The sequence below is a fragment of the Hipposideros armiger genome, unplaced genomic scaffold (genome assembly GCF_001890085.2).
Source record: "Hipposideros armiger isolate ML-2016 unplaced genomic scaffold, ASM189008v1 scaffold_80, whole genome shotgun sequence".
Lineage (NCBI taxonomy): Eukaryota > Metazoa > Chordata > Mammalia > Chiroptera > Hipposideridae > Hipposideros > Hipposideros armiger.
In genome coordinates, this window is record NW_017731430.1 from 1,619,259 (window position 1) to 1,641,963 (window position 22,705).

Consider the following 22,705-nt stretch of genomic DNA (forward strand, 5'->3'; position numbering starts at 1 on the left):
AGAAAGCCTGAACAATGAGATGACGTGAGCTCCCAGTCACCGGGGGAGGCAACTCGGCAGTTTCGCAGATACGGCTGGTGGCAGGGACATCCTTTAATGCCACTGGGGCGACGATGACTAGGCCGGGTGGTGGCCTCTGGGATGGGTTTCACTGAGGTGACTCTTAAGAGATGAGAGCGAGGGAATGACAGAACAATAACAACACTTCACACAGAAACTGACCAAATTTTTACTGCATTTGCTACACACTGGATTCCAACATGCTGGCCCCCAGCGTGGCTGGCTACAAGCTGGCTGGGCCCGTCCTTCCCCGCCTGGGACATTATTGATTTCAATCCTACTCACTGTCCCAAGTCCAGAGGCAGTTATTAAAAACACTCTCAATGCAAACAGTGAGGGGCCACAAGACACGAATGGGGGTGGGTGCGATTTCCACAGCAGAATGTGGAACCCAGAGAAATGGTTTGCAGAGGCAAGACGCCTCTTTGGTGGTTAAGAGTATTATGGAGCCCAAGACCCACAAGTGATTTTTTTGTTTGTTTTTCTTTTTAAATTCCTGGAGTATATTGAAACTAGTTGTTTCTAACATTATTTCATAGTTTTAATTAAATATCTGACCTGATTTGAACCATGTTCATTTGCATACATCTTTGAGTAGTGCGCCTTAGTTACTCATATTGATATAGGATGAAGATTACAAATACCTGCATAAAAAGAGAAACTGTGACTCTATATGAAGACAACAACCAGCACATTCCACAGCACGTCATTGGTTAATTTTTGACTCGTCAAGCATTATTTAAAACGAGAGAGGAAGAGAGAGAATAGAACTGAACACGAGCGCCACGACAAAAACAATCGGAACAGAACCAGACCCAATTTCTCCATGAACCAATTTAAAAAATTTTTACCTCTGTGTCTAACACTTTTCCTTAATTGTTATTTTAAGCTCCAGTAGCAGGATCAGATTTCTGCTGCCTCTGGGCAAATGAATTATGATCTGATCTCAAGTTCCAAGGGAAATGCGCAAAGTTTGATTTTTTTTTCCCCCGTTGAGTAAACAGTACTATGTATATTATCTCTTGTGTTAGAATAGTGTTGTCTTCACATAAGACTCAAATAATGGTATTAGTCATTCATTTCCTTGGACACAGACACCCTCATGCGTGCTGACAGGTTTATAAGGAAGCGGTGGCAGCCGTGGTTCTGGGAGCTGCTAGATGACGGTCTTTGATTTCTTGCAGTCCTGAGAGATGGAGGCCGGGTGTGCCTGGTTATTGTCCGCTTTCTCTCCCAGATGCTGGCCTTGTCTGGAAGATTAATACATTAACAAGAGCTGAAGGCCCAGGGTTGCACGTCTTCAGACATGTTTATTAGCAGATGGCACACAGGATTCAAAGGTCACCACCAAAGTGACGTTTTAAAGTGAAACAACAATATTTATGTTCAGATGGTCTACTGATGAGATCATGTGGAAATGTTTTTGATTAAATTAGCTTATAAATGGTTGCCAATCTATAGACAACTTAAAAATGCCATGTCTGTTTACCAAATGTTTTCTTCTCACGCTCTCACCTTTTAAATATCAATGACTAAATGCTGGTTTGGGGGTATGCTTCTTTAGAATCAGCGTATCTGGGTTTCACGCCTTGGGTTATCTATTTTTTTATTTTCATTTTAAAAATGTTATCTCTTGTGTGTGTTCTGAAACCTCACCTGCTATTATTATTACTGCTCTGAAAGAGTTTGGATTCCACTAGGTAAATACAATTGCTTTCCATTTCTGTAGTACAAATTGGGTCTCTGGAGAGACCTAAAATTCAGTCTCAGATAAGACCTATGCTCAATAGCATTAAAAAAGCTATGAGCTAGATCTCAGAAACACTTATTATAGCTGCATTTTTGCCCTTGCAGCCCTGGGGAGCCACACTTTTGTGGCAATGTGTGCTTGCGTTTCGTATAATAACATGAAAAATGAAATGCAGCCAAGGGGACGGAAAACCTCCCCTCAACTTCTTTCTCTTTTCTCTTTGTTGGGCCCACAATGTAGCGGGAATTGGGAGGGGAACAGTTTCACCTCAGAAAATGGTTTAGCCAGAAAATGCTCAACCGTGTGAAGTGAACAACAATTTTTTGTTAGTTTTGCAAGTCTCTACAGTCAACAAAACTCACAAAACTATTTCCAACAAAGGCATCGAAATGCAGAAATCATCATTGGGTCATAGATTAAAACTTTCACAGGCATATTGTAGGAAATGCCTATGACGATATATACTGTTTCTCATTTGTTTATATTTAATTGTATTATGAATGATTTTGTAAGATATAGATACCACTGTCTTGACTTTTTTTTTCCTTATTATTATCTGTATCTTATTTTTTATATGGTGACAAAATTATAAATGTAAGAATGCGACAGAAGATTTACTCACTTTTCAAGAGAACCTTTTTCAATATTCATTGTCCCTTCCATTGGGTCCAGTCCTTGCTCAGAAAATTGTTTCAAGGCACTTAAAGCTGCCTAAAAATGAAAACAAACACAAACTAACAAGGAGGTCCAGTCACTGACTTTAAATAAACAGGTAGCTGTAAAAGGAAGTTGAGATTTATAGTAAAGGCTATCAAACTCATTAGTCTAAATAAATGTTCTTTTGCATCACTGAGCAAAATTACATGTCAAAGGCTGGATTTTCACAGAGCAATGTCTATATTGTCAGAGCTTTATTTCTGGTCTGCGATGGGGGACAGAGGACTCTCCACATGTCTCCTGCCTTATCCCTTCTCCATCATTTTGTCAACATCACCACGTTTTACCTGCAAATGTAGGAACGCCTCGTATAAGCATAACCTATTTTGGTGATGACGTTGCCTGATTTCTCATCACATTACTGAAACTACACATTCTCTTCCTTTCCATGTGAGAACATCAGACTTTCCCAAGTTGGGTACTCTTTTCAAAATTAGCCTAAAGGTATGGTTCAGTTTTAGAGACAGAAGGCCCCAGCCACTTCACAGAACGTGAGCCGAGAAACGGACTGAAGACTCTGTGCAGACTGAGGGGGTGGTATCCTCAGAGGAGAGAGCGAACTGTCCCTCCTCGGGGCCCTGGGGAGGCAGGCCCGGCCATGGGAGAGCCTCCCAACGTGTTGCTATGCCTGTGACGCGCGTGGGATGTTGCAGGGTGTTGACAGGCTGGCGGAGCCTCGCTGGATAGCTGGGAGGCACCAAAAATGCGATGCTGATAAGATCTACATAACTTGTTGACACTCTTGTGCATGTTCCAAACTGTTATTTCTTTGACTAAGAATTTGGTTCTTCTTCCCCTCCCCCGCACCCCACTCCTTTTAAGCTCCATTAGAAGGGCTTTGTTGAGTCTGAGAGAGGTGTGAGCAGCCAGGGTGGTTTGAGTCCTGGAGATCCCGCTGGGTCACACGTTGGTCATCTGTGTCTTCTCAACGGCCTTTGAAAACGAGTTAACTCTTGCCAGTGCCCAGGCTTTTTATCTGCGAAGGGTCTCTTTCGGGTAGCTAAGTGCATGATCCCTTTTACATTCCTTTGCTCATAATAGATTTTTTTTTTTTGGCTTTGAAGTTAATAGGCTTTATTTTTTGTGAGCAATATTAGGTTTTAAAAAAAATGGAGCAGATCGTACCGAGTTCCCCTATACGCTCTCCCCCACCCAACACAGTGTCCACCTGTTATTACCACCCTGCATCAGCAGGTACAACTGATGAGCCAAAACGGATTCATCATCATGAACTGAAGGCCATCATTTCCACTGGGGTTCACTCTCTGCGCTGTACGTTCTATGGGTTTTGAAAAACGCATAATGTCATGTGTTCACCATGACAGTGTCACACAGAACAGGTTCGCTGCCCTAACGATTTTCTGAGCTCCACTGTTTGTCCTTCCCCTTTATTCCCCGAATCCCTGGCAACCACTACATTTTTAACAATCTCTACAGTTGCCTTTTTCCGGAATGTCATACAGTTGGAATCATACAATGTGTGGCCTTTTCAGATCGGCTTCTTCCACTTAGTAATGTGTATTTAAGTTTCTTTCATGTCTTTTCATGCCTTGCTGCCTCATCTCTTTTTAATTGCTGATTATATTCCATTGTATGGATGTGCCACAGTGTGTTTATTTATTCACCTATTCAGGGACATCTGCTATCAAGTTTTGGTGATTATGAAGAAAGCTGGGATAAATATCTGTGTGCAGCTTTTTGTGTAATTGCAATATAATTGTGAAGTTTTTTTCTCCCTTGTCTCTTGATCTTTCTACAGAGGGTGGCAAAAAAATGTATACACATTTTAAAAAAGGAAAAAAGTGTATCAAAACTGTAATAATATATATCGAGAACAAAAGATGAATACAAGCCACGTTTGACTTCTGCAATTACAAGAGGTGCTCCAAGTGGTTACCATCAGTGTCCAGACACTTCTGATCATGCAAACTACTGCTTGAGCAACGCTGACCAAAGTGCCCACTTGTATACATTTTTTTGGCACCCCTGGTATTTTTAAATCACAAATCCTATATTCAACCCAAAGTAACAATATGCTCTTTTCTTTTTCTTTAGACTCCGCTTCTCTTCAGAGCTCTACACTGGTCTCCCTAGCTCAGATGTGCCAATCTAAATGCCCACCCAGGTCTACCTGGGCACGCTGGGGCAGGGAGGGGGCCCTGATCATGATCTGTTTTCACCATTATCTCTTTGGACTTGGAGTCCTCAGGGATGTTGGTGCCCTTTCCCCCCCTCACTACTCCTGCTCTTGGTCAAAGCTTAGACTATACAGCAGCTGGCACGGGTGGCGGTGGCAGACAGACACTAACCTCAGTTGGGTAGGAGCAGCGTGGCTTTCTCATGGGGGTACTGTTATTGGTTGAATTGTGTCCTCCCCAAAATTCACATGTTGAAGTCCTAACCCCCAGTGCCTCAGCATGTGGCCTTATTTGGAAATAGGGTCACTGCAGATGAAATTAATTAAGATGAAGTCATACTAGGGTAGGGTGCGCCCTGATCCAATATGACCAATGTCCCTATAAAAAGGGGAACTTTAGGCACAGACGCAGGGAGAACACTATGTGAAGAGGAGGGCAGAGATGGGCGTGATGGCAACGAAGCCAAGGAACGCCGAAGACTGCCAGCAAATAACCGGAAGCTGGAAAGCGGCATGGCACAGATGTCTCCCTGAGAGCCCTCAGACGGAAACAACCCCGCCGACACCTTGAACTTGGACGTCTGGCCTCCAGAATTGAGACAATAAATTTCTCTTAATCAAGCCACTCAGTCTGCGGTAGTTTAATATGGCAACTCTAACCAACGAATACAGGCACATTATAATCCCTCTTGAAGGATCTTAGGACCTCTTTCTCCTCTCTCGGCTGTTTCCTTTTATTGTTTTTTTATCATAAAAATAGTGTTTCATTACAGAACAATCATAACGTGTAGGCCACCAACAAAAGTGTAGACATTCACAACCCCACCCTCCATTTACAACTTGGTATCTGCCTTCCCATATCCTTTTCTATTCCCTCTTTATGTGGACAGATTGGGTTGTCAGAAAAGTCATGACGCATTTTTGCAATGAAAAACAGAAAAAAATACGTCATGACTTTTCTTTTCTTTTTTTTTTTTTAAGATTTTTTTTTTATTGGGGAATTGGGGGGATGGGAACAGACAAGTTGCTGTCGTCTTGTTCTTCAATCTAGTTGTGGAGGACGTTGCTTCACTGGCCCAAGTTGGCACCATCATTGCGCTCTTCCCGGGCGAGGCAGATCAGTCGCCGGCTTCTGGACGGCCGCTCACTGCGGCTGCTGGCCGCTCACGCTGGCTGCTGGCTACACACGGTAGCCCATGGCAACCCACTGCCATAGGGGCTGCAGCCTACACTGTCGCCGGTGACTCACGGCAGCCCAGCTCCAGGTTGAGCTGTTGTTCAGCATCTTAGCTGTAGAGGGCAGTGTCACTGGCCCTCATATGTGGGATCCGAACCGGGGCCCTCTGGCATCCCAAACCAGTTCTTAACCATTGCGCCACTCAGCTGGCTCCCCGTCATGACTTTTCTGACAACCGAATACTTCAACCCGATGATATCTTAACACTGATGTATATAACCTGCCCTTTTCATTGAACATGATCAGTTTCCGGAGCACCAGAAACATTTCAGTAGCATCATTTTGCATGACGGTACTGTCTCCCTTTGACTTCATGTACCCCTCCATATTTAGCCAGTCCCTACTGTTGGACCTTCAGGCCACGTCCAGTTTTTAAGCTGTTATTAACACGGCACCAGCTTTCCTAATAGTTACATCTTTGTGTATCATCTCAATAATTTCTTGAGGATAAACTCCTAGAAGTTGAATTTCTGGGCCAAAGAATACACACATTTTTAAAGACCTGAACAAGAGTTTTCTTTCTGCCACCCGAGAGGTCGTGCCCACACCAGCAGTGTGAGGAATGCCTGTTTGTCTAGGCGCCTGGGGAAAAACCTCCCTGAACCACTCGGTGGCTCATTCGAGCAATCCAGTGTTGTCATTTTACGGCCCCGCCTTATTTTTCGTTTGTCCATCCTGATCATTTACCTTATCCCTAGACACGCCTTTGAGTGGAGTTTGTTTCTTTCAAAAATTAAATTCATCCTCCAAAGACCCAAACTAGGACAATTCTCCCCCGAAAAAAAGAGATTTGCAGAGACTTGACTCCCATTTAGCTTCAATTAGGTGGCCTCTGAGGTCCTTAGCAGTCCTGAAATGCTGAGGTGGCTGGGCAGCCTTCCTGGGTGACGATTCAGGAAGGGTGGACATTCCCTCTGGGCTTGCTACATGAGCCTGAGCTCTGAGGTCCCACCTCATCACCCGTGTGTGGCGCTAAGAGCCAGGCCCACTCGCTGCTGAGCTCTGGCGGCCACCCCACGCCTGACCTTTCTAGACAGCGCAACTTGGTGGGGTGGGCTAATGGACTTAGTGTTCTTTGCATAGTCAAACATTTTCCTGGTCTACTAATATGTGACTTATTGGCAGGAATGCTGATTTTTATCAATCCCTTCCCAATTGGACTATTACCGAAGGCAATTCAGAGCCTGGACATTTAAATTTGCAGTGTTGGATAGAGGAATGAGACTCCTAAGAGCTCCAGAGCTTCTCGGTCCTGTTTTATTCCCTAAAATGCCAAAAAGACAACTGAAACCAAATAAAAACAAAACAAAACAAAACAAAAACTTTAAGAAGATCATTTATAGGCTAATTGTAGCCCATTTTCACTGGTTGCTTCTGGAATACTTGGTTCCCAGGGTCGCCTGAATACCAGGAACCAAATGTCTTGCTTCACTGAGTCCAGGACCTGGTGACACCTGCTTTCTTCCATCCGAAAAGAGATGCACATATAAGATAAAGGCCAGGTCTCAGGTAGCAGGTTCCATGTTTTAGATCTTGCAAAACCTCCTGGGTGATTTTATCAACATGTCAGGCAGGTCCCCATGCGCTGTCAAAATGCCTGTCATCACTCAAAGAATGTCCTTTAGGCTGGAATGGCGGTGTGCTCTTTCACTCGATGCCACGAACAGATTTTCAGAATTCTTGCTTGGCTGCTTCCCTCCACAGGTATGCACAAAGGGTTCCAAATCACATTCCCTTATCTATGTGATGAGATAATGCAACCCACATCTTATTGATAGCCCTGACAACGAACGCTTATAAATATGAGAGGACTTCTTGCTAATTTATAGAAGGCAATGAAGACGATTTATCTTCTCTGTAAACAGCTACCATTTGATGAGCATCACTCGGCCACAGTCGTGAGACCGGGCCCTTTACCTGCGTGACACCTCAGAGCTTACCACAGCCTGCCAGGTAGGTCCACCCACCCATCAGGAATTCAGTAACCTCCCCGAGGTCACACTGCCAGCAAGTGGCAGAGCAGAGATTTGGACCCAGCCCACACTCCTGATCACATCTCTTTATTTCCTCCCAACTGAAACACGACTCACATTCAGGCGGCCCAATTTCAGCGCAGCTCCTTTCAATATCATTACTGCAAAATCACTCTTCCATGCTCATCCTATTAGCTATTTTCCACACTGATTACTTGAGAGAAGCTCATCAAGTGATCTCCATTTTCTAGAGAGGGGGTTGATTATTTTGCGGGATCACACAGTCAGCCTGCTTGCAGACCCTGGGTTGACTTCTGAGGTTTCGTTCGGCACGTCTGTGACACTTGGCCATTTGGGCTAAAACGAAATGGTTACGGAAATGATTTTGTCACTGAGAAGTTACCCCATGACTTGAGTCTCCATTTCTGACGCTTCTGAAGGTACTGTCTCGTGCCCTTCACTAGCCTCCCCTCTCGATTGTTCTTTGGAGTTGTTCTTTTCTCACCACGCTGTGGTTGCGGACAGGAAGGAGAAACGAGTTTCAGGGCTTGTGGGATGTAGGCTATCGCAGCGATGTGCTGGGGTTGCCAAGGTGAAACGGACAGAGAAAGCGGATGAAGAGTGTGGCTGTGAATCTTAGGGAATATAGTCAATAATACTGTAATAATGATGTATGGTGTCAGATGGGTACTAGATTTATCGGGGTGATCACGTCGTAAGTTATATAAATGTCTAATCACTGTGTTGTACACCTGAAACTAATATAATACTGTATGTCAACTGTCATTGAAAAATTTTTTTAAATTATGTTTTAAAACAGGGTTTGGCTGTGATTTATGGAGAGCGAGAAGCCCAGTGTGTTTAGGGAAGCAGAGCTGAGCAGGGGCTGCCGACCAGGTGCGTCCTCTTACAGGTAAGTAGGTACGAACAGCACTTCCTCCCCCGCTTGTTACAGCCCCAGCTAAGGAACTGGGGGCTTTCCTCCCACCCTCACCTCCAATTCGCCCATCACGACTTTCCCAGAAAGGACACTTTCCAGATTACAAAATTCCATGGAATGAGAGGGCTTTACTTCACTTCCTACAGCAAAATGCCCACAATAGGATTAGGCAGCAAGGCTGGAATAGCTACTTTCCATTCAGCAAGACCCAGTTTTCAACCATTTCAAAGAACACTGTGTAAGGGTATGGCTTTGCAAACAAGCACTAAACTATAAGTCCACAAAAGCATTTCACTCTGTACCTCCAAATCTGTCCAGAAGATGGTAAAAAACCAACAACATCCCCATGTTTAAACTACATGAACTGAATAAATGGTTACTCGCTGAAGCCAGTTGCTTAAAAAAAAAAAGAACATATTGTAAATATGCTACATAATATTAACTAAGGACGGGTTGTGAGGGGAGAATCAAATAACCTTCATATGTGAAGTCTGATTAAGGAGAGAGCTCTCCACTGTCTATCACTGGAGGGGAAATAGCTAACATGATACCGTCTGCAGCTCCCCTTTCAGCAGGGACAATCTGCTGTGTGATCAGCGCAAACTAATCTTGGGGAGTCGTGGGAAGGAGGCAACTCTGGGTTCCTTAATGAGGAACATCCTGAGTGATGCTTAAACCCAAGTTGTGTAACTTCCCACACACTGTGCATTCGAGAATTTCAAAGATACACTAACATAAGTACCCAGAACCCTCCATACGGCTTTGGCCATAAACAAATAGACAACTAAATGATTTCATTTCCAAGGTCAGAAAATGTTTTCCTACCAAATCAAAACAAACGTACTCAGCATCCCCTTGTATAATATGTCACCACAGCCTACCAACTGGAATCTTCAACTTTGGCTCTATGACAAGTTACATGCTCTGGGATTTTAAAATAAAAGGTATATCCAAGTCAATACATGTAGTTTAATTTGAAAGGAGAAAAATTAAAGTACTTTAAAGATGTGAATGCTATTTTCTTTTTTTGTTCCTGTCTTTTCAGCTCAACACTTGTATCTATGTGTGTGTGTGTGTGTGTGTGTGTGTGTGTGTGTGTCCCTCAGAGGACAGCATCTGCATAGATACATGGAACTATTTTTGTCCCTCAAAAGATTTTACATGTGTTTTGTGAGTAAAGCCCCACAGGTTCTAGAACAGATGTCGCTACCATTTCATGTGTCGCTTGTTTTGTGCGTAGTTATAGCAATGCCAGAAACATGATGCCAATAAGATACTTTCCATGCCTCTTTGTTGGTCTTGGTTCACATGTGTCCGTGTGTGTGTGTGTGTGTGTGTGTGTGTGTGTGTGTGTGTGTGTGTCTCCACAGAATCACAGAATGGAGGTGAGTCTTTCCAGCCATTTCTGTAATTCCTGTCTTTCCTCTTGTCCATTAGCAATGAGCAAGTTGTGCTGCAACCAGTGCCTGGTCTTCCTACTTCCTTTTTCAGGAATTAAATTGTCTGTAATGACAGCGTAGCACTGGTAAGTCCCTCTCTGAGAGACCACAATGGTCTTAATTAGCAAAATGCGAATTTAAACTCATCCCCTTATGACACACAGTTCTTTGAACATGATGCCCAATGGATCCTTTTATTTCCCTTTTTTCCATGTCACACTTTTCTCAACCGATTTCATAGCCCGAACCCCAGAAACAGGCCATTCCCATTAAAGTTAGTGGTAACCATACACATCCAAGTGTTGCCTTCATTCTTTTTTTTTTTGTGGTATAAAGATCTGCCTTAATTGTTTAATATTATTTTTCAATAAAACAAACAAACAAACAAAAACCCCACTGCCTTCATTTTTAAGTGCTTGAGGTTTGTTTTGTTTTGCCTAAAGTTCTTGTTCCTGTGGGACAGTTCCTGGGAGCAGATCTAACTGTTAGATTTGTTTCAGTCCGCATCCGTGGTCCTATGTGCAGCTCATTAAATCACTCTTTTTCAATGAGAAAGTGCTAAGTTTCAAACTGCAAACATCTCCATTTGCAGTTGCGGGACTCTCCTACCTTTTCATCCCCAAAATCTTGGAGACTGACTCAATATTAAATCATTTAAATGACTGGGAAACCAGAAGCTTCTTCAGGGAGCCCGAAGGCTTATTGTCCAAAGGATGTGAATTTTAATGTCTCTAAGTGATCATTTTCTTGCTCTGAAAGGTCTATAACAAAATGCCAAGTCTCTATATAAAATAAGAGAAACCAAAAAGAGAAAATTGTATTTCCATGTTTTATCACATTATAGTAGGATCCTCGGTCTGTAACATTTCAGATGAATCAATGATAGATAGGACTTTAAAAACAAAATGAAAAATAGGATTATAATGAGCTTTAAAAACCATTTGCTGCCAGCTTTCTAATAATTTCATGATAGCCTGCACTTTCCATTTATGCTTACATAATCCTGTTGGTTCAGGTAATTGCCATAAAATTGGTGCTTTATAAAACGGCTTCCTGTGGCAACAAAGGGATGTCAGCCTGCTATGGTGCTGGCTACTCGCTGCGGAAAAAAAAGGGGGTGGTGGCCGAAAGACACATGGGTTTTATACAGTCTACTAAAGCAAAGAACAGGAATTTTGACTCTAGAATGTGGGGAATTAGTACAAAATTGGACAGGTAACCTACAGACTTAGCCATCACCTTTATTTGTGCGGTCAGGCTCTTATGTTGGATAATCCACGTAGCTGGCAGCCTTGAGAATACAGAACTGAACTCAAAGCGGGATTAACTGTGCTAAGGAATGTTTTCAGTGTGCTCAGAGCAAACTCGAGCATCCACACTGCCATGTCCTCTTCCAACCATGCTCCTTCTGTTTTACCAACATCATTCTTTTTTAAATTCCCGTGTTGCCCTCTATTTAATTACTTGTGATTCAGCAAGACATGTTTGCCAAAACATGAGGTTGGTACAAAGCAAGCATCACTCTCTGTGCTTGGCAGGATAATGGGGTGTCCCAGGGGTGCCCATATTCTAATTTCTAGCATCTGAACACATTGCCTCATATGGCAACAGTGATTCTGCAGATGGGACGGAGGCATGAATGTTGAGATGAAGACGTGATCCTGGATTAGCCACGTGGGTTCAATCTAATCACACCTTAAAATCAGAGGAACTTTCCTGGCTTTGGTCAGAAAAATGTAATCAGGAAAAAAAATGGTCAAAGAAATGCAACATTATTAGGGTTGAAGATGAAGGAAGGGGGGCACAAGTCACAGAATGTGAGTGGCCTCTAGAAGCTGGAAAAGGCAAGGAGACCAACTCACCCCGAGAGCCCCCCCAAAAATTGCTGACACCTCGGTTTTAGTTCAGGGAGCCTCCTGTGTGACTTCTGACCTAAGATAATACATGTGTGCGGTGTTAAGCCACCAAATCGGTTCATTTGTTATAGGAGCAAGAGAAAACTCATACAGTCTCCTGTTAGCTGAACAAGGGAAGGGGAGGCGTTTGGAGTCTGTTGAGCCTAGATTAAAATGCCAGCGACACTGCACGTCTCTATGCAAGTTCCTTTAACTCCCTGAGCCTCCTTCTCATCATCCGCAAATCGGAAACTTCAATACTTCCTGCATCCGATTGTTTGAGGAGTTAATGCCTGGACCATACGGTGTTTAATAAACGAGGGCTTTTATTACACATCTTTCCCTGTGGAGCCCAACATCCAGTCATACCATTCTTTATACTCTTTTATCTCCACGTTAATTTATGTCCAGTTTCCTGTCCAGCGCTATTCATTGTTTCCTAGCACATTGCTCACCCCTCTCTCTTCATAAGAGAACCCTAGCACGATGCTTCCTCCTTAATCAAAAATCATTAATTACTCCCAGCCTCAGAATAACACTCCGTATCCTTGGCCTGGCATTCAAGGCCCTCCACTAGCTGGCTCCATTCTACTTCACAACCTCATTTACTGTGACTTCATCACAGTGTGTTTCCCACAGTGTGACGTCACCAGCCTCAGGAACACCTGGCAGGTGTCAGTGTTATCAACGAGCTCCCAGGGCGCTTGGCCTGGAGACATGCCAACATTTCAGAAGCCCCGCCCACACGGATCTCCCGCCCTGGTCTACTTTTGGTCTGCCGGGGACATCAGGGTGGACTTTCCTGATTCCCGGACTTTCTCCCACCGAGGAATTTCTGATAGCTCTTGGCCATTTGCCTCCCTGAACAGGGAATCGTCTTTGATGTGTTTACATCCTGGCGGAGCCATTTTCCTGTTTGAAATCATCACAGTGTGTTTTCAGAACATTTTCAAGGAATATTCCTTGATACATTATCCATCAGCTTCCGCCTGAAGCTCCCCCCAGACAGACAAGCGCTCGCAGACACACTTCTTCCTTCTGTTTTCTCTCCATTCTGAGTCACCATCCTGCCCTTGCTTGCTTTCCGCCCATTGCAGGCGTCTCCAAGGTTTCTTTCCTTCAAGGCTCTCTCTCCTTTCACGTCCCCACACACAGGCTCTGTGGTCTATAGGCCACGGGATCAACAATCCTCGGCAAGCAGGGCTGGGTCATATGCCTCCATGTGAGAGAAGGCTCTCCTGCCCCACAATTTAGCTCCAAGGAACACAGATCATAGTTACTGTCTTTTTGAAACATCAGTCATTTGGGCTTTGGCTTCTGCCACCTTTGAGGTCGGTAACCAGCGCTTCACCCTCCCTGGGTCAGTGTGAGGTGCACATAGGAAGTGCCTGGGAAACCCCACCTGGGAGCACCCCACAAGGGGGACTTTGCGTAAGACCTTCAAGGTGGCACATTCTGAAACAGTGGACCAGAGGGGAGCCTCCCGTGCCCAGGGGGAACCTGGCTCTGCAGGCTAGCACGGCTAAATTCTGCCTTGGCAGCCCTCCCCTCCACTGCCCCGAAGATCCATTTGGGACTTCCTGATCCTTTGATCCAAAGAGAATGAGAAGCATTCCTGCTAAACTTGTGCACACACTCCTCAGTCTATTCAGGAATTCCATTTGGGTTTGAGTACGTGATTGGTAAAAACTCACATTACAGTTATTTCATAATTTTTACTGCATTTAATGTGTTCTTGGATTGCATGGGGAGTGGGTGGTTGGGAACAGGGAATGATGGTCAGACAATATCATCTATAAAGTTCTGTTTCACTCGGAATCTTAGGATGTATTAAAATAAAGTCCTAGGTGGCAGAGGCAGGTGGCCCGAAGGCCTTACTGCAGAAGCCTGATTTTCTTGGGGTATTTGGTGGCTATCTTTGTGGTCAGACTGTAGGGGAGGGGGCCAGAACAGACCTTCACCTTCATCCCAAATGTTTCCTTAGCCTCTGACTGACACCAGAGCTACACACACACACACACACACACACACACACACACACACGTTTACATTTTAAAATAGAAGTTTGAAACATTCACAAAAATACAAAGAATAGTATACTGAACCCCCACACCTATCACTCAGTATTTTGCCAATCTTACTTTATGTATCTTCATGTCTTTCCTGTAGTATTGTCCATCAAATATGAGATAAGATGCATGCCATTATCACAGCTAACAAAATTAACAATACATCCTTTCTACCCAGGTCATGTTAAAATTTTCCTGAGTCTCAAAGATACCTTTTAAAGTTGGTTTTCAAATCTATACCCTCAGAGTTCTTGCACTGTATTTGATTGATCTTTTGAGATCTAAGAGTCCTGTGGCAGGCAGAATAATGGCGCCCAAAGATGTCCATGTCCGAAGCCCGAGTCTGCGAATGTTACTTCACAAGGGACTTCGCAGATGAGATTACATTGAGGACCTTCAGAAGTGCCGATTAGCCTGGATTACCAAGTGAGTCCAAGCTAATCACACGAGTCCTTAAAATCAGAGCACCTCTCCCAACTCTGATCAGATCTTGAGACATGATGACAGTCCGAGGGGTGTGACATTACTGGCTTTGAATATGGAGGGAGGGGCCATGGTTTTAGCCTAGGGAGACCATGTGTCTGGCTTCTGACCACAGAACTGCAAGGTAATACCTTCGTGTGATTTTAAACTGCCATTCCTTTAACAGGACACTGGAAGTCACACTGAGGTGTAAATGGGTGACACCAGATTCTTTTCTGAGACCTGGCTGGTGTTGGAGCCTGAGGAAGAAACACAAGGGCCTGGCTGACGTCCAGGAAAGGGCAGGCTGGGGGCCTGAGAAGACATGGGCCAACTGTGCTAGGTGGCCCTCGAGGTGCTGCTGGTGGGTCCCTGCAGAACGCACAGCAGACAGAAGAGCTCCCCGCCCCTCTCAAAGCAGGCTTTACACGAAGGTCAAGTCACTTGTCACCTAAAGCCTTCGCAGACCTTCCTCTACCCTTAGGGACCCATGTACACCGTCCCCTTCCCTCATTAAGCTCTATGCTGGGCTCCTGTCTGTTTCTCGGCCATGACGAGCTGTTTCCCACCTCAGAGGTGCATGTGGTCGGTCCCTCTAGCCAGGCCTTCTCGTGTCAGCCTTCGGGTCTCAGCTCCAGAGAGGCCACCCCCATGACCCCATCTAGAACACTGACCTCCCCCAACAAATCACATAACCTTGTCATTTTCCTCATAACACTGGTCACAATCTGTGGTTCTTTCCTAGAGGGAGGGGCCTGGTCTATCTGATTGACGACTGGGTACCATCACTCATTCAGCAAATGTTTATTGAGAACCAGGCACCACGCTAGGTACCAGGCAAATGAAGATCAACCTACACAGTCCCTGCCTTTCGTGGCGTCTCTTCCAGCAGGGAGAAACCCATGCAAATAGTGCCAGTCTAACAAGACGATTGCTGTAAAGAGTATATGACAGTAGCCCCGAGAAAGGACACTCAAGTCTCCCTGGAGAAAACAGTGTCACGGAAAGCAGAATTTGGGGTGAGGCAGGGTAAGAAGGACTGTCTCAGGAAGGCAGACAGTGAGAGGAGGGTGTTCTCGGCACAGGGAGCTGCTTGTGCAAAGCAGTTCAGAACGGCTGGGGCTGGGAGGTCAGTGGGGATTGGGGGCCACAGTGAGTGTCCTGGGTAATTTTAAAGCTGTTCTGTAGAAACAGGCACCTTGCTCTGGGAAAGGCCGAGCCAAGCCCAGGGGGTGGAAGCCACAGGCAGATGGGTCTGGTCTCAAAACAGGAAGGAGTCTTGGGTCCAGGGAGAGCATACTGGACGCTGAGGTTACACTGGGGGATACCCATCGCCTGGAGCATCTGTCAGGTGGGCGGCGATGCTGGCAGGTAGGTGGCTGCAAGGGCCCTCTCATCTCTCAGGTTCTCACATATGCCAGGTCAGGCCTCACAGAGCAAGAGTGCCAGCACATTTGCAGGGTGACAAAGGTTGTTGGTGAGGTGGCATTGAGAGCATGTAACATGTGATAGGTAAGGACGGTTTGCAGGTGAAAGCTGACTTGTCCCTGATAGGGGTAAGAATTTGGGCCCGAGCTTCACCTTGGGTCACATTCCTCCCCAGAGTCAGTACAGCCCTCTAATCTAGGGGTTAACTGGATGGGCGTGTCTGGTGGAGGTGTCCTGGAGGTGTCTGCCATGGTGCCATGGGAGGATGTTTAACTACTGACTCTCTGGGGTGGCACTATCTCCAGCTCCCTGTTTCCTGCCCTGAGGCAGGGAAGTCAAGTGGTTAAGAGCCCAGGATTTGCAGACCCACAAACCCGGGCTCAAGGACTGACCCCACCTCTTATTAGCTGTAGGACGTTGGGCAAGTAAAACATCTCCATCAATAAATGGTAAGGCATCTTGTGCTGATGATGCTCGCTCACTTTGTTCTAAGAACATTACATTCCTAACTCATTTGATATTCAGTTACCACAAGGAGGCTTGTTAAAATGAGGAAATGGGGTCAGAGATGCAGGAATTTATGCAAGGCCACAAAGCTTGTTCCTGGAAGAGCTGGAATTTGGACCCAGACCGCCTGGCTCTGGAGCCAAATTCGTAACGCCTACAATACAATAAGTCCACACTTAACATCGTCGATAGTTTTGTGACTTTAAGTGACACGAATGTATAACCAAGCCGATTTTACCACACAGGCTAATAGATAGAAACAGGAGTTAAGTTCCTATGTTCCCACGGCCCCTCATCAACATTATAATGAAATGATGTTGAATAAAACAGCATCATTTGAGCATCTGCTGTATATTGTGTCACCTCTTAATCCAGGAAGGGGATGGACCATTTGAGTGCTCAAGAAATAGCGTGAGCCAGACCCAGCACGGCATGTCGCCTGCAAGAGACGGGGTCTGGGTCCAGGCTCTGAGAATACGGCCCGCCCTGTGACCCACGCCATCACTTCCTCTTATGCTCCCCTGAGCTGCGGTCTTTAGGGGAGTGAGTGGGGTGGGAACCAAGAAGGCGCAAAGCTGGCAACAAAGGCTCCTGGACTTGTTTGGGTAGGCAGGTGACAGCAGGTGACTGGCGATTCCAGCTGGACGTACAGCAGGCACGACTGACCGCAACAGGGGGAACCTTTAGGTGGGGTCAGGATTTGGATCTAGGCTAACTCAGACTCACTGTCAAGGCTGGAACCCAGATAGGCTGGGACCAATTACTCACTGGGCTAACCAGAAATTATAAATGAATTTTGTTAATCAGCCACTTCATAATTTTTTCTAATATTATAAGGCTAGGTGTCCCTTGGCTTCTGGGACCTCCAGGCCTCTTGCTTTTCCTCTTATGTCACTGGGTACCCTCTTCTCAATCTCTGATGCTGGCTTTTCCTCATCCTAACTTTTAAGTCTATCTTTGGACCTTTTATGTTCTCTATCAATATTCTCTCCCTAGGTGACATCTTTGAAGACTATGGCTTAAATCCCTTACACATGCTGATGGCCTCAAAGGCCTGTCTCCAGCCTAGCCTTCTGCCCTGAAGTTCACGCATATCACGCAGGGAGTTCTGTTGGTTCTTCTTTGAAACGCATCCAGAATCTAACTGCTAACCATCTGCTCTACGACCATCCCAGCCCAAGTTACCGTCATCTCTCACCAAGACTCATGCCGTCGCTTCCTAACTCATCTCCCTGTGCCTCCCTCTGTCCACCGAAAGCCTATCCTCTGAATATATCCAGAGGGATGGATGTGAAATATAAATGAGGAGAGGCCATAACCGTGCTCAGAACGCTCCAGTGGCTTCTCGTTGCTCTTGGAGAAAACCCCCAATTTCTGGCTTGGGCCCCAAAGCCCTAGGTGATGTCACTCCACGTACAGTTCGTCTCATCGCCTACCACACTCCCCCAAGCTTCTTTGCTCTTCACAGACCCTGAGTTCATTCCTGTCTCAAGGACTTTCATATGCTTCTCCCTAAACCTGGGGCTCCTCTCCCAGTTCTTCACATGGCTGGCCCCTCACTGCATCCAGTTCACTACTCAATTGTCACCCCTGGTCACCACCACTGGACCTAAAGAAGTAGCACCACCCCACTGCTAGCCCGGCCTCTCCTAATTTTTAGTGCTTATTATTCCTAAACTTTTGTTATATATTTACCCATTTACTTGTATATTGTCCATGTCCCCCATTTAGGATGTGAGTTCCATGAGGGCAGAGACTTGTCTGTTCTGTTCATTGCTAAATACGCAGCCTGCAGAATAACACAGGCTCATGAAATACTTATTAATTGGATGATTAGAAGGATAAATGAACGGTTAAAAACAGTGACCATGTTCAATGATACCTAGCCACCTCATATATACAGAGGGTGCTAAAAAAATGTATGCACATTTGAAGAAAGGAAAAAACTGTATTCAAATTGTAATACTCAGCATATACGGATAACAAAAGATGAATACAAGTCATGTGTATACATTTTTTTGACACCCCCCCAGTATATAGTTTTATTAATTCTCAGAAGTTCCCTATGGAAATTAGGGAGTAGATCACTTTCCCCCATTTACTGAAACCCAGAAGTAACCATTCATTTGATGTTTAAAGACTGATTATTCAGCTGGAGTAAGTAGCTGCTAAACGGTTTTTCAAATGAAAAAAGTAAAATATCATGCTAGGTCTCCAATGTGGGTGTTCTCCTATGTTGTAAACTTATTTTATGCCAATTACAGTATTGCAACTTTGGAAAAAATTTTACTGGAATTAATTTTAATTTTTTTCCAGAAAGTCTTAATAATTTTAAACTAACAGAAATTCAAAGTCACTGTACAGTTCAAGAATTGAACTGTTTCTTCTTTTTCTCATTACAATGGAGTGCATCACGAATAATACCACACTTCATTTGATAAGTTTTAGAAACTTCATTAAAAGTAAAATTTTAAATCTACAGTTACATAACCATCTCAAGAAAACCTAATATCCCTAATTTCTTAAAAACATCTTCATGAAGACACCATAATCAAACAAAGAGAATTATTTTGTGTTTAAATAATTATGATCACGAATGGTCCCCTTTTCCTACCTCCACCCCCAAATCAGAAGAAATTTAGTATACTTTGGGGTATATGGTTTAGGTCTGCCAAATACGTTAAGTAAAAATTTCTCCTAAGTTGTTTCAAGAAACTGCTAATGTTCTAAGGGGGTTGACACAGTCTAATATATCCAGACACAGTTTGTTTTTTTTTCTAATTGCTTGGCTACAGATGAAGATGTAAATTATAAGTATAAGAATTTATGTGACGATCAGTGATGGAATCCGAATGCATTTTAAGCTGTAAGCATGACAACTGGCAGTTCCCAACAGAGGATTTTTTTTTTTGCCTGAGGGGACATTCCCTTTCAAAAGCAGAATATTTTTCTCCTTTTCCTTTCTAAAGATATGTTAAACTCCACTCATACTGGTTAATCTTCTAAGGAGGCAAGGTAAATCAGAGAGAGAATCTGTGATAGGTTTATAAATTTGGGGTAAATTGCAACATGATACATTCCAATATGCAATTTCAGATCAAAACCTTAACCTGGGCAAGGAACATTATATCAACCAACAGCATTCTTTAGAAATACCTGACATTCAATTGGATAGAATTATATATTGAAATAGATTGTAGAAATATTGCGAACGTTTTCCCTCTAGCATCTGGTGGTATCGAAGACCAGGAGGGAGAGTGGGTGAACATGCCAGAATTTAAAAGCCGCCTTTTGGATAAATATGTGGAAAGGATATGAATTAAGTTATCAAAAGGCTAGAAGAATTTGCTGAGAGGGGGGTGGGTGCTCAAAGCAATAAGCTGTTCGGAATTTGATCGCATGCAACGAATAGTCCTTTGTATAGCTAGTATTGTTAGCCAAATAAGGGTAAATAGTATTTCAAAAGAGGAAAATTCATAAATGAATATAAGCAGAAAAAGTAACATGGCAATACCCTGATCTGTAAAAGTAAGTAGTACTTATAGTATCTGAGATGCAATGTGGGATGACGGACAGCAGGCCCCTCCTCTGTGGGGCCTTTCTATATCTGGAAGCAGTGACTTCTGATTTCTGGGCCTTGTGTGTTAGTCAAGGTAAGCTCACTGCTAAACAAACAGAATCTCATTGCTCATGGAAAGCCCAACTGCATGTTCCTGGGCAGTGGACCCTGGTCAATCAGCATCCCAGACCCCTTCCATCTTGTGACTCTGCCCTCCCTGGACAGCATTAGGGATCCCTCCATTCAGCTGGTGGAAGGGAAAATAAAATGGAAGATTGTGCAGGGGAGGATTTTATGAACGAGGACTGAAAGCCTTCTTACTCCACCGACATGAGGTCACCCAGTGCCACGAGTGCACCTAACTCCATGACGACACTCAACGCCAGGTTGGGTAACCAAGTCTGGCTGTGTGTGGAGGAGAGGAAGCAGACGTGGTGAGTCATGAGTCTCGGGCCACAAGTGGCACCATGGTATTACAGTCACTGGCTGGGTCCTCACGCGGAATCGTAAGCCCCACAAAAGGGCAGAGATGGGCCTTTTGTTTTGGTGGCTGTAGCACGAGTGCTGGCATGGAGTTAGTGCTTGATTAGTGGTCAGGGGCTGCGAGCTGCCTGGCTCCTGCAATCCCACAGTGACCTCGTGATGTTAGACTGGTTGTCTATGCTCTAATGTTACCAACAAATGCCTGGATTTTCCTCTTCCTCAAGATAGAGTCCCTGTGAAGACATTTCCACAGGGCACAGGGACCACATGCCAACCGTGGACAAGGGGCACCTACTTTCTTAATTCCTGTTGCATCATCATGCAATAAGCCTTCACAGGAGACTCCTCACAGCCTTTGCCTGGGACCCTTTGGTGCTCTGGTTGGGGAGGGAGAGGTCAGATTCCCCCAAAGACGAAGGGGGGAAGGGTTTCTAGTCAACCTCTATACAAAGGGAACCAAAACCTGATCCACTGAGAAAGCCGTCAGAAGTTATGAGTGAATATGCAGGACTACAGAACTTGATAAAAATCTAGAACCTTCTTCTTTCTGTCTTCATTTGGTTTCACTCAGCAGGAACAGCCTGTGCGACTATTGAGGGACAACAGAAAGAGTTTCTGTGGAATTTGCATCCTACTTTATGGTCAGGCTGGGGTAAGATGAATCCTAAGGAAGAAATTGAGGCAGGAAGCAGCCTTATTTGTTGTTGTTGTTTTTTTAACAAAATTACCATAGAAGAAAAAACAATAAATTGGACGGCATCAAAATCTAAAAAGCTTTTGTTCTGTGAAAGACCCTGTAAGAGGATGAAAAAAGAAGTTACAGACTGGGAGGAACTATCTTTAGGTCACATATCCGACAGAGGAATATAAAGAACTCGCAAAACTCAACAGTAAAAAACAATCGAATCAGAGGACTGGCAAAGGACATAAAGAGACAGTTCACTGGGTAACAACTTACGGGTAGCTAACAGACACGTGCAAAGATGCTCAGCATCACGAGCCATGAAGACCACAATACCACTACAAACCTGTTACAACAGTTAAAATAAACAGCAGTGGCAACACCAAGGCCTGGGGAGGAGTCAGAGAACCAGGACGTCTCCCACATTTTTTATCGGAACGTAAAATGTGTCAGCCACTGTGGAAAAATAGTTCGGCGCTTTCATAAAAAACTAAACATGAACTTTATAACCCAGCAATCACTCACACTCTAGGTCATTTATCCCAGAGAAATGAAAATGGATATCCACACAAAACCTGTACACCTATGTTCACAGCCGCTTTATCTGTAATAGCCCCAAACTGGAAACAACCAAAACAGCCAACAACAGATGAACTAGTAAACAAACTGTGGTACATCTACACCATGGACTTGTGGGATACTCCTCAGCATTAAATATGGATGAGTCATTGGCGACACAGCAACTTGGATGGACCTCAAGGGCATTAGGTTGAGTGGAGGAAGCCAGTCCCCACTCCCCTTCCTATAACGTTCTGGAAATGACAAAAGTAGAGACATGGATGACAGATTAGTGGTTGCCAGGGTCAGTGATGGGGAAGGAGGAGGGGCAGGAAGAGGGGAAACCATGATGGGGTAGGACCAGGGGAGATCTTTGTGCGGATGGACGAGTCCTCTGCAGCGGTGGTTACACGAATCGACACGTGAAAAACTGCCACAGAACTACAATGCACACCCTGACCCAGTGTCGCTAACCTGGTTTGGATATTGTAGTTAAACGGTGTTCCCCTGAAAATAAGACCAGGTCTTATATAAATTTTTGCTCCAACAATCTACATTTATTCAGTTATTCATGTACAAAAGTCTACATTTATTCAAACAGTCATGTCTGGCTGACGATCTTAACTGGGGCTTATGTTTGGGGGCAGGGCTTATATTACGAGCATCTTGAAAAATCAGCTAGGGCTTATTCTCTGGTTAGGTCTTATTTTCGGGGAAACACAGTAGGTTAAAAAAAATGTAATCACTGGGGGAAACTGGGTACAGAGTACATGGGATCTTCCTGTACTATTTTTGCAACTTCTCATGGA

At 44.4% G+C, this 22,705-nt stretch overlaps 1 protein-coding gene across 8 annotated transcripts in view; it reads right to left on the reverse strand.

The window, feature by feature from the left end:
* Positions 1-205: 205 nt before the first annotated feature.
* STAU2 (staufen double-stranded RNA binding protein 2) overlaps positions 206-22,705 on the reverse strand; it is a 233,840-nt gene continuing 211,340 nt past the window's right edge. For all 8 annotated transcript variants that reach the window (XM_019643612.1, XM_019643608.1, XM_019643615.1 and 5 more), the window contains 2 exons: positions 2,433-2,521; positions 206-1,310 (listed from right to left, as the gene is read on the reverse strand). In XM_019643612.1, the coding sequence (XP_019499157.1) occupies positions 1,217-1,310; positions 2,433-2,521 (183 nt within the window). In that variant the 3' untranslated portion in view covers positions 206-1,216. The remainder of the gene's footprint in view (positions 1,311-2,432; positions 2,522-22,705) is intronic.